This window comes from Malurus melanocephalus, unplaced genomic scaffold, assembly GCF_030028575.1.
Source record: "Malurus melanocephalus ecotype Western Australia unplaced genomic scaffold, MMel_1.1 scaffold_578, whole genome shotgun sequence".
Taxonomy (NCBI): Eukaryota; Metazoa; Chordata; class Aves; order Passeriformes; family Maluridae; genus Malurus; species Malurus melanocephalus.
In genome coordinates, this window is record NW_026623810.1 from 365829 (window position 1) to 378738 (window position 12910).

General features: G+C 42.4%; 2 protein-coding genes across 2 annotated transcripts in view; both read left to right on the top strand.

Annotated features, from left to right (window-relative positions):
• Window positions 1-8112, top strand: part of RFX4 (regulatory factor X4) — a 72823-nt gene extending 64711 nt beyond the window's left edge. Inside the window, exons 17-18 of the mRNA XM_057382678.1 lie at window positions 706-844; window positions 7840-8112. Of these exons, the coding sequence (XP_057238661.1) occupies window positions 706-844; window positions 7840-8112 (412 nt within the window). The remainder of the gene's footprint in view (window positions 1-705; window positions 845-7839) is intronic.
• A 4438-nt stretch (window positions 8113-12550) lies between these two features.
• Window positions 12551-12910, top strand: part of RIC8B (RIC8 guanine nucleotide exchange factor B) — a 30630-nt gene continuing 30270 nt past the window's right edge. The window contains exon 1 of the mRNA XM_057382677.1: window positions 12551-12684. Within this exon, the coding sequence (XP_057238660.1) occupies window positions 12556-12684 (129 nt within the window). The 5' untranslated portion in view covers window positions 12551-12555. The remainder of the gene's footprint in view (window positions 12685-12910) is intronic.

A 12910-nucleotide genomic window follows, 5' to 3' on the forward strand; every position in this document is an offset into this window, starting at 1 on the left:
TCATTTTAATCTAGGTGAATCATTGTTCCTGAAAGACCATGAAGATCAAATGTTCACGTGTTCACAAAGATGGGGAGATTGCAGAAACTCTCCATGCATCTTCTGCTAGTGAAGGTCCAAACAATGGTGGCCAAGAAACACTGACTCAGGAGCCAAAGAAACTGCTCCCTCCTTTGCCCTTGGATGTCMCCAGACAGGAGGTTGGGAATCAAAAGAAAAGTAGCGGGTTCTTCAGCTTCATATCCCACTCTCTTATTGAGTTGGCTGTGCTAAAGCTGAACATTGCACTTCGCTCTCTCTCAAAAAAAAAAAAAAAAATCTGACTTCAGTACAAGGAGATAGCTGAAATCATTGTAATTTTCAAAGATTACCATGTTTCCTCAGCCTGGATAGCAATTTACTGGGAACATGGCTTTAGATAACAATAAAAGGGAAAGATACTTTCTACTCAGAAAGTGCAGAGCTGAGTCTGCAGTTTAAAATCAGTCACAGATTYATGCTGGGTCTCTCTATTTGATGCTTTCACTAGAGGCATCTGTTTTCCCGTCTGAGTTGGAAAATCTTTTTGAAAAAGATTTAAAATATCATCCTCCTATTAAAAGAAAACCTAAAAACAATGGTGTGTTTCACATAAAATTTGTGAAATGATTAGTGGGTATAAATTACCATACATATTAAAATGTTGGGGTTTTTTTTGTATTTTAGATACACAGGAAGTTATAACTATGGTAGCTATAGCAACCAGCATCCCCATCCAATGCAGAGTCAGTATCCATCCCTACCACATGACACTGCTATTTCTGGACCACTTCACTACTCAGCTTACCACAGAAGCTCTTCACAGGTAATTTGCATTTATTACTTGATGATAGTTGTTATAAAATTGTAAATAAATTTAGTTTGTAAATGTATCAGCATRTTATCTGTCTAGACATTGATGGCTYGTCATTTTTTTATTTTATAATATCACCTAGGTATCTTTTCATTTTGGTGGAGATCAGAAAGTAGCTTTAGATTGTGAATATATATTGACTCTAGAATCCAGCAGTCTGGATCATGGAAAGTGTTTCTGTTTCAAGGAGTAGCTAAAGCAAAAGTCATTATAATAGTTGAATGATTCTTAGGTTTTGGGAGCAGGAAGAGATCTCTAAAGAAGAAATAAAAGTATTTTCATATAGCTGAAGGTGCAGAGACCATAGTGAATTCTTCTGSAGTCTCTGCTTTTGGGAATAACCATGTTTAGGAATTTGCCAAAACAGTGAGTTCTGCATGAAKTCTGAATAACTCCAGAACCCCACTGCAGAGGTTGTTTAATCTGTACCCTGTAGTCTCCTACAATAATACTGAGAAATTATATCAGGAGCTCTTCCACTTAATGAAACTGAGCCAGTAGGAGCCAGCACGGATTAAGTGTGAAGATCAGAATTGACAAGAGTTCAAAAGCAGTGCCACTGTTGGAGGGCTTTAGTACCTGTTGCAGTTGGTGCTTCCCCAGTGCAGGCAGCTGCTCCCCGGAGTCTCTGCTGGGAGAAGAGCAAAAGGGAGACAGGGAGGAGCTGATGGCACTGGAGTATTCCACCCACATGGCACCACTCACACTTTATCCACTGGAAATTTAGAAAAGTGTATCAGGGACTGCCATGTTTGACTGGCATCACTGGACTGCAGCAGTTTCACACCAGATAKAAAGATGGGAATTTGACAGTGCTTTGAATCAGAGCATACGAAAGCTGCATCTCATTCTGGTCATTGGCATCAGTTTGCCACGYAATCTTGGAGCAGTGATTTCTCCCTTTTATGCTTTGTTCTCCCTAGCTGTAAGATACAAATAATGGTACTGAGCTTTTTGAGATGTGTATAAACCCAATAGGCTCCTTTGGACCAGCTCAACAATGGCTCCCTGGCTTATGGAAAGGAAAAGCTACAACTCCTCACCCATTTGTGCAGCACCTGGTCTATCACACTACACAAATGTCTGCGTTTGTCCCAGGGTTTTTGCAGCTGCTGTACCTCCAGTRGGAAAGTGACTGAACATTTAAGTGCAGTGTCCTGGGACAGATTTGTTTTCCTCCATTTGTTAGTGTAGGTGTTACCCTGTTACCTCAAGAAACATGTAAAGCACATTTTTAGTTTASTCATGTCTTGGTTAACGTGCTGTATGCAGAGTAGCAAACACTGAACTCAGGTAAATATCTTTCATGCTGTAATAGGCTGTCTCTACAAGTGCAGATGTCAGATCATTTTTTCCTCTCTTGCTAGTCTTTGAACTGCCCTGAACACATATGAAGAACAGCTACACTTTAATGATCACACTTCAAAGGAAATTTATTTCAATTTATATGTAGTATGTTCTTTCTCATGCTGTTTATAAACGGAGATGGAATGGCACAGCAGGACACAGCCAACAAAACCCTGTCAATGTGCTTGTGTTGTATTGAGAGGAGCTACAATCTAGAACCTTACTTTTGCAAAATTATCTTAAAGTCTTTAATAGTTTGATACAGAATTTGCTGACAGCCTTTTTAAAGCCAAGTTAGTGTCTGTAAAATGCCTGCCCTTATCATAAGTCCTTTCTTAGCTACTTTTASTGAAGAAAAAGTTCATAAGAGGTCTCTGATAAGGTATTAGGGAACTGCTCTTTTTCTAATGGTCTTTGTGAGTGGAACATGTTGCAAGGAATTGCAGTAGGACTAGTGATGTTGCAAAATAAAAACACAAGGAGCCAAAWTTACAATGAGTCTATCAACGGCTGCTGCTATACTGAAACCAAAGGAGCTGCAATGTGTAGAGCTGTGGGAGMATAATCAGCTGAGAAGAGGAGGCATTGATCATAACTTTCAAAAGAACTCTTTGTTATAATCTACAATCTGGCCAAATATAGCATTTCGGCTCAGCTCTAGCAACTATTTTACCATGCTCTTTAGGATAGTGTCTGGGGATTAACTCCTATGTGTGTGTGGTAAATTCTCCTCTACAATCATGGATTCAGGGAAAGCCCTTGTTCCTGACAAGGATCTGAGCYAAAACAGGTGACATGTAGTTGAGGTGTGGTTTAAGTGGCAGCTATAAATCACTACTTAGGTCTTGAAGAAAATCATGTCCAACTCATTCTGTGGAAAAGAGTGACATCCTCCAGGTTCTATCAGCTGCTTTGAGGGGTTTGGTTCGATGGAGTCAGTGAAGTGGTGCTGGGGAAGAAGTCAGACAGATGTAGATATTTTACTGTGTACAGCTCTCCAAAAGTTCAGGTGGGGATCTGGCAGCATAGGCTGACTARTTCCCACTGATAGTTAAGACTCCTTTTGATGACAGGAACAGTCTGTTTAAACCTTGGTCTAATCCGTATTTTTTCTTCTTCCCTCACCTTCTTGAATAATTATCAAACCAGTTCCTTACTTGTAATTCCAGGCCTGATTGCTCCTCRATTAGTTCTCCATTTGGCTTACTGGCCAGTAAATAAATTCTTAAAAACAAGAATTTATGTATGTAGTTATTTATTTATTYATTTATGCTGCCTTTAAGCAGCATTTATGAAGATCATAGTTTACTTCCATGGCCTGGGCARAACAAATCACTCTGGAACATGCTGCACTAGTACAGTCTGCTGTGATGCAGGAGATTGGGTCTGCACCTTTCACAGGCCCAGAGTACAATATTTGGGCCATAGTTAAAGYAACTTTAAGCAGCGCTTGTACTCTGACTCTCCGAAACTGCTCTGGAGGCTGCAGTGCTCTCACATAACTTCCCAGGGCTGCAGCATGCAGCACTATTCAGTTTTTCTGTAAAATAATGCATTGAAAGATTAATCTGCAGCAGGATTTACACAGGAGCTGTACTGGAAGACAGTAATAACTGTTTTTGTGACAATGAGGGAGCCAAGAAAATCCCTTCTCAGACAGAGCCTGTTCTTTAGTGTCCATTCATGTTATTCTGGCCCATCTACTTCAGAAAAATAAAAAAAAAGAGGGGAAAAGTTCTTAATCCCCCAGCATATACACATAATAAACTCATGACTATAGCAATGCAGTAAGAAYAACACACCCTTCCCAATAACCACTCTGTCATCAAACAGCTGGTAATGACAGAGAGACAAAAATACTGCCCGAATCCCACCCATGCAGCAAGAGTCATTGTTCCCAACTGTATGGCTTCACAACGGCCTCGAGATTGTTAGCATGTAATTGAAGTAATTATGCATTGAATGCAACAGGAAACAGATGTCTTAACTTCTTTTTGGATAATTACAAAYAGCATTTTCCTAAGGCTCCAAACGCCACTCCCAAAAGTACCAAAATCACTTAGATGGGCTTCAGAGTTTCACCCAGCCTAATGAACAGATTCAATAAGGTTCAGTTTGTGGGGAAAAGGGTCGAATTAAGGGTTATAAGGATGCAATTAATCAGTAGTTTCAATGATGTCATTTTGTAAGATTCAAACATATTTTTATKAAGTTAATTTATAGCCAGATCCTCATAATTCAGTAGTTTCTGGTCTGTTTTATTCACAAGTCTTAACACAGTGGCCARCGTGCAACATTCATTTTCAACAATCAGCAAAAGTGGGAGCTAATACAATGTAAAGTCAGAGGAACATTCATAAGGAAAATATTTTGCTGTTTGGACATTGAAACCTTTCACTTCCATGTATAATTGATTGGTGAGTTGAGAATAAGGATTATTCTCCATCCTCTCACAACAGAAACTCAGCCTTCACTTCATGGAAAGACATATTTAACATTATATTTTCTAAAATAATACTCAAAGAAATTGAATTAATTTTACTTTTTTGGGCAAGGCCTTAACAATAATCTGCTCAAAGTCTCACAGGCTTAAAGGGCTTCTTGTCTAGGTCTAATGGCAGCAGTAGYAGCAAGTGTGAGTCAACCCAGAAAATGGTAATTTCCTGTCAAGAGTCCTCCAACAAATGTCGCTTTTATATCRGGCAAAGATCACTAGGCCCCAGTGTTTTGAGTTCAGCTTAAGCACTCTTCATGAAACCGGATGTAGAGTGTGAAAGGTGATTCAGGCAGCATGGGCAGGCATCCGCCCAGATGGCTCTGCTTTGGACACTCCAACAAGGCTGAATAGATGCTTCATTGGGTAAGTTAATAGTCAGGCAGGGGCCAATGGGTACTTTAAAAATATTGTCTTTCAATGGTCTCTTCACTGTAGGGAAAAAGAAGCCACTGAGTCATTTGCGATTAGCTGACCTACCGTTACAAAACTTTCCATCTTGCATTCAGTCATAACAGAATTTATTGTAAAATACTGGATTATTTAGAGTCCATGTTATTTTCAAGCAATTATTCTTTTTATATTCATGATACATTCATCSACACAGCTGCATCCATCGGGTGTGCTTGATGAAAAGGAAAAGCAGCACGCTGTATCCTGTCCCCTCATGCACAGCCATTCCCCTGCTTTCTTGGGAAGCCCAGCCATGGCCTTGGGGCTGCACACTGGAGGAGGAGGATCTTTCTTTTTCAGCCTCCTGAAGTTTATTCTGGGAGCTGAGATTTCATTCACTCGGTGGCATGGGTTTTGTGGTTCCAAACGAGCAAAAAGACATCATGGCTTGCCCACATTCTGCTGTGTACCACACAGAGACCCACCACGACATTCCCAGAGTTCATTCTCTTCTTCTTGCTCATAGGTGAAAAGTTTTGCAGCCTACAGATTTTCAAATAGCAAATTATCCAGGCTGAAGACAGGGATTTCTCTTGGTGTTTGTAAGGGATATGAAAACAAGTAATTACCCTGTTACAAGTCACAACCTCCATTTCAAAACCTCAAAGGAAAATTGCATTGAGTTAGGATGGCAAAGGCTTCCATTATGGTTAACAGCAGAATAGATCAATTATCTCACTGGGAAGAAGACAAGAGATAATCATTGGTGTGTTATGGCAGACGTGTAGGTTAACCCTGGTGTAAGAATAGTCTTTAATACAAGAATTTACAGTGACTTCAAACATAGATCAATGGGTACCACAGTAACAGGTATCAAGTAAAATGCTGCTGAAGACAAAGAAGAATGTTTTTAGCTAAGGCCACATATTGCTGCAGAGCTTGTCATTGTTGCTGGTCACTGGAAGTTCTCATCTTCAACRAAAGCTTTTGGAAAGCCAACAAGTCTGAAAACTTGATTGTTCTTCAAGGGAATATAAGGCTTTTTACACTCAGTAATGTAAGTTCTGCTGAACTTTCCTGCTGAAAAGCCTTTCTCTGGGATAAAGATGGAAATTTAGATGGTGCTGTGCAGATCTGTGGTCAATGTTGCCAGTGCAGCTTACTCTGRCAGTCGGAGTGTTGAAGCATTGATGTTTCGGGGTGGTGCTACCATTTAAAATCSTGTTTTGACAACTGGGATGGCACAGGTAGATCCATCCCCTGTAGTGATGGGAAGCACAGGATAGATGACACCTTCGATGTGTTCCTCTCCTGGCCTGTCTCTCCAGGACACACAGGAATATGCTAAATCACTGGTCAAAAAGAGTGTTCTTTTTCTCCTCTTTAATTAAAAGTGGCCAGAGTGTGGCTTTGAGCTGCCTGAGGCTTGTGAACTGCTCCAATATGTTTGCTAAGGCTGGGCTGCCTTCCTGGCTGTGGTCTGAAGGGAGACAGCACAAACTCCTCATGGAGACACTGCTGTAATTGCCTTGGCCTTATGTAACAGTTGCTTATGCAACTGATTAACCCTGGGCCCATCCGGCTGGGGAATAATGCAATGAGACCCTTTGGGAATCACTGTCACCTCCCTCTTAGGAACAACTTCTCCAGCTTTTCTCTCTGTAAGGCTCCAAAATGTAGGGAAGGGGTTTTACAGCCATARAAAGCTTTGGCATGCAGTTTGTAAGCATCAGAAGAGGTGATAGCCCTACTTTGGTGAACTACCACAGTGTCAAACAACCCAAGGCATCAAAATTTTAAATTGTGACCCTTTTTGCAGGAAAGGYATATAGATATAAAATGCAGAAGCTCTGAAGATAACGTGGCTGGTTAAGAGAAGCAGGGATCCTAACCATCTCTGTGATGCAGAGGGGTAACAGGGGAATAGAACAGGGAGAGCCTTCCTCAGACACAGCACACAGATGATGTACTCCCGCAGGACAAGCAGTAAGATAAAAATATGCTAAGCAAGCACTCACAAGCACAATTTACTTTCTGTTGTTGGGCAGCCTGTGGCTATGGAGGGCAAAAGCTGTTCTGTTTTCCTGCCTATCCTGTCCTCAGCACATCTTCTCCTTAGTGGATGCCATTTGTCAAACTCCTTTGATTTCTGGTTTCCAAGTGTCACTGTGAACAGCTGGGGAGTGCAGAGATTCTTCTCCTGCCTGCCTGTTTCCATAAGTTCTCCGTTTAGCTGCTGGCTCTGAGGCCAGACCGTACTGTTTTYCTACAGAAATGGTGAGGATGTCTTGTGAACACTTAAAAGGGAAGTCACTATCTCAGAAATAAAGATCCTTTTGCTCYCCTCTCTCAAAACTCAGTTGAGTGAGGAAGAGTTGAGACATTTTATAATTTGATTTTTAGTAGATAGTGAGTTTTTGAGTAAGAGTGGGAGAAAAAAATTAAATTAATTCAATCTACTTTTCTGCTTCCAGATACACGTGCCATTTCCTAAGCRCTTTGATAAATAAATTCAATATTTTTAATCAGTGACTCTTTTGCAAGACTTYCCCTGAAACTTTGGTTATCTGACATTCCACCTTCAGTATGATACCTTGTTGTTGGATAGCTACTAATTCATATGATTTTGGCAAATTGTGACACCACCAGCCTTATTTTAAAATGAAGTGTGTGGCAGATGATGCTTTTATTTGAATTTTTTTTTTAATTGCAGTACCCTTTCAATGGCCCAACATCAAGAATGGAGCCCTGTTTGATGAGCAGTACTCCCAGGCTGCATCCCACACCAGTGACTCCTCGCTGGCCAGAGGTCCCAGCTGCCAATTCCTGCTACACAAGCTCATCCATGCACTCCACAAGATATGGGAATTCCAGTGACATGTACACCCCCTTGACAACACGCAGAAATTCTGAGTATGAGCACATGCAACACTTTCCTGGCTTTGCCTACATCAATGGGGAAGCCACCACAGGCTGGGCTAAGTGAAGAGGACTGGTACCAGCTAAGCCCATGTACTTACAAGAGTTATAAAAACTTTGTGCTGTGTGGGACTTTCGATGGACGTTCTTCAAGGGAGGTGAAAATGGAGAAGATCCCGGGCAGATAAATGTAGTTCATAACGTGGGCAGATTGCAGACCAGTATGACTGAATGTTCCTGTAGCCGAAAAATGCTTCTGTGCTGTTCTAGACCACTTTTTGGGCCGCCCTGTGCCTTTTCTAATTCTGTGCCAACCCTGTGTGCTCTCAGTTTGAGTGAGACATTTTTACCCCCTCTCTTGTTGACAAATGTTAATGAGTCTTACAAAAAAAAAGTACTGGAACAGGACTTATTTATAATTTGAATTAAAGACAGGAAATTCACCCTCAGCAAAACTCCATCATCTRTTCTTCTTTAAGCTCTTAACGCATTCCTTAAAAACCATTCTGCCAAGTCATCACTTATTCATACCAATTCCTCTGTCTGGTTCCTTAAAAAGACACGTGTTGCTGTAGGTTTCAGTTTACACCTAACTTTGTATATTGATGCACCTTTCTGTTGATCCAGTAAGTTTGATCTTCACAAAAGAGAAAAAAAAGACATGTAGCATTGAATTATACACTGCCTTAAGTTGACTATTGTTCTTATTATATATGTATTTGTGTTGAGTTTGCACAATCTGGAAAAATCTAACTTCTCTGGTCAGTAATGACAAGGTAAGAAGGGACTTGGGGACTGRGAAGATTTTGGATTCAGAGCCACATATGTTAAATATGATGCTATGAAGCAATTATATAAAGAAAATGACAATGCAAACATGATTATTTGCTTAATTATCTATTGACAGGTATGAAACTGTTCTCTCAATTCCTTCACGTGGTGATAATTCTCTATATGTCTACAAAAGCAAAATTCAAAGCTGTGCCTTTGAAGTTATCCTGTACTGTGTATGTGTGGAAAAATGTATTGTATTTTGGGGAGAATTTTTCTTAGACATTTTCTGTCAGATTTGTAGCTATTTGTGAGTTTTTGTTAGTTTTTATTAACATAGCTTTTTCTTCTGTATTATAAAACACACCAAGCAATTATGGTGGACCTATTACCCTATGGGTAAGAAATAAATAAATGGAAATATGACAACAGGCATTTTAGTAATTGTTTTGTAAATAAAATCTTTGATAGCACTCAGTGTGACAATAACCATGTCTATGCCTAAAATGGACATAAGTGTTATTTGTACAGTTGTGCAAGATATATGAGGGATTTTCACACCCAAATAAAGCTCTTGAAATTAAATAGATGCCATTTAAATTTACTTCAATACAAAAAGATCTACAAGCTGCAAGCCTTCAAAAGACCTTAGATGTCATCACGTATGTTTTATCCAGTGAAGGACTCTAGAGCAGGTACAATTCATGGCAAAGGAGTGATGCACCTCCACCCACCTGATGGAGTTTTGATCATGACCTGCCACGGTCCCTCCAAGTGTCAGATGCATTGGTGAGATGCCTGTGAGTAAAACTGGCCAGTAACTCAAACCTGAGTCTTTGGAAGGGTCTTTTGGAAGCCAGATGCAATTGTGAACCAAAAGATGTCTAATCCCCATTGACTGAAAGAGAGGAGAAAACAGGACTGTTAGTATACAAATGTTCCACATCCTTCAACATCTTTAGGGACAACTCCATTACYCTGATTTCAAGAGCTCAGGCAGACTGTTCAGGAATGAGGAGGGATATTGGACACAGGGTGAGATCCAGAAATAAGAAAACCTTTCTGAGTGGAGAGGGAATTCTGACTAACAGCAGCACCACTAAGCTGCTCATAAAAAAGAACCAAGAGCATCATCAGTCAGACAAGGCTTGGAAAGTCTTTTGCAAAAAAACCCTCCACAGTCTATCTTTTTTTTTTTTTTTTTTTTWAATATTGAGACACTTGTGTTGATGCCTTAGGAGTCTGAATGTGGATYTCCAAATACCTTTGAACTGCTCAGARCCCAGCASAGCAGACAAAGGGAACTTTCCCCAGCACCAGGCTGGGGAGTGCAGCAGCTCGGGATAGCACAAGAACCTCTGGGTGGAAGGTCTGGTGAGAGGCAAGAACGTCTTAAATCATCCCAGTACAAATTGCCAAAACTCCTGAGTCAGAGTCTGCAGCCTGCAAATGAATCCTTTCCCTAGACCCTGGAGATAAAAGTTGGGGTTTCTTGCCAAGCCATGCGTTTCTGTGTGTATAAAGTAAATATRTGATTAGACAAGTGTTTGTGAAGAAACTGATATGCCACATTCCAAAATATTCAATCTCAATTGCAGTTTCTGATGGTTTTTTTTTCCTATTTTCTTCTTTCTCCTTCCTATCTCCTATCCTTTTTCTTTTTTCTCTCTTTTCCTTTTCCTTTTTCTTTTATTTTTTTTAAATTTCTTGCTTACATTCTCTTTTTTCTAACCACAAATGCACATTTTTACAAAAATATCTTCTTGGGCTAAAATATACAACATGATAGATCTAYAACATACAGTAGAATAGAAACTAATACCATATATTACAGCATAACTGACATAACAGTTAATATTTTTAAATTTATCTACACACACATAGATATATTTGTATGCATGTRTATAAAAATCCATTACAATTCTTCAAGATTTTTCATTACCAGGTAGAAAAAAGACTCAGYGGGGGAAGAGCAGTGAGAACTCCATTCAGTAGCATGAATCCTGTTTTTGTCAGGCTACCTCTGGCTGTTAAGGTCACTACCCTTTGACAAAAATGGCCTCTGACCTCCTCAGCCCCACAATTCTGTTGTGACTGACCCTGAAACCCATGAAATTCAGGAGCAGACATTGCTTTGGAAGGTTTAGATAAAGCTGACTAACATGGGAAGGGCTCATGGTATGCACCCATCTGAAAAGGTCTGGCAGTTCTTTGGTAGAGGATGCAATTTATTCTGTCCCTCTCTTTCATTGAAATCCTAATCCTTCATATGCTACATAAAGTGGAAACTAAAACACGCTGATGATGAATAACAATGTGCCTTTAAAAGGCAGTAACAGTTTCCTAATCTTTAGTTTTAAGTTTTATAATTAAAAAAACAAAAAGAYTGGCTATGTGCATGTAAAATGAGTGTTCTGCTGTGCTGTGAAGTAAATCTAAGCAGGCTTATATTTTATTATAGAGTTGTAAATCAAACAAGCAAAAGACTCTTTTCGTTGGGTTTCTGTCCAAAGCTGCATTAGTTTGCACTGTTARTGAAAACTAATTAGTCTGCATCTGACTCAGAAGTGGCTGCACACTGGACGGCTRGATTTTGTTATTCCTTAAAGTCCAGCGACGGTGCTGTTGTGGTTTTATATCCCACTTCACGTGGCAAGAAACCCCTAAGGAGGAAATTCAGGTTCGGGTTTGAGTCCACGTCTTAAACCCTGGGGACATGGCCCCTCACACCACGCTCTGTCCATCTATCTGTGGCATTTTCCACTTTGGGCCGCTCATTCCTGCGATTAAAACTTTCTCCTTCTCACGGAGAACCTCCTGAACTGAAGGAATGAGTATTTGAAGGAGAGATCTGACTGAACATGTTTTTTTTTTTTTTTTTTTTTTTTTTTTTTTTTTTTTTTTTTTTTTTTTTTTTTTTTTTTTTTTTTGCTAATTTAAATATTTGGGCAGTAAATTTCGATTATAGGGCGCCCTGAGTACGGAAATACTCTGTGTGTTTTCGGTGTGGCTTTAACCCACGGTCTTGCAAAACCTTTACAAAAACACGGCTCACCTTTGCCTGGCTCTGCCGATGCAGCCCACCTTCCTCTTCTGCCGCTTCCTGAACAAAACAGGGAGAATTTTCGTGTACCACCATTGTTATGGTGGGTTATACTCGAAAAAAAGGGGTTTTTGCTGCCACGCGCTGTGGCGAAGCCCCAATTCAGGGAACAGACTTCGCCCGCAGTGGGAGCCCAATGACCTAAAAGCTTAAGAAAAAGCGGCCAGCCCTGGTTTTGGCAGCCTTTCGCCTTGTGACAGGCACGGTGTGCACAGAGTAGGGAGCACACAAAGCCGAAGGAGCAGCATCCCGAAGGGCTGTGCCCGCTCGGCACTCGAACCCGCGGCCATCATCCCGCCCCGCGCCCGTTCCGGCGGCAGCCCTCGGCGCTGTGGGCATGGACTACAACACCCATGGTGCCCCGCGGCAACAAATCCCCACACACCCCGCTGAATGCCGCAGCGCCGCGCCGCTCTGCATGCTGGGAGATGTAGTCTTCTCTCCGCAACAGCCGGCCGGCGGGGCGGCAGCCAATAGTAGGGATCGGCGGTGCGCGAGGCCGGCCCCTCCAGCCAATGGCGAGCGGGCGCTGCCTGCCCGTCCGGGCGGCTTCCGCGGGGCGCGTCGGGCGCGTCAGGGGGCGCGGCCGCTGCCGCTGCCGGCGGCGCCGGGCGGGGCGGGACGGGGCGGTCGGGCATGGAGCCGGGCGCGGAGCCGGGCCCGCCGCTGGGCGCGGAGCTCGGCGCGGTGCTCGAGGCCGTGGAGGGGCGCGGCGACGGCGGCGCCGAAGCGGTGGAGCGCGTCCTGGCGCGGTACAACGAGGAGGTAACGGGTCCCATCCCCCTCCCCTCTGCGCCGCTCCCCCGACGGTGTCGCCGCCCCGCCCCGCCCGCCATCGGCAGCGCTGTCGGCATCGTCCCGCTGACCCCCGGGCTCGGCTCTGCGGCGGGTCCGCAGCGCTCACCGGTCCCCTGCCGTGCCCTGTGCCCACCGCAGCCCTGCCCGGCGCCGTTCCGGCCCTGCCCGTGCGCTCCCCGCCCTCAGGCCGTGC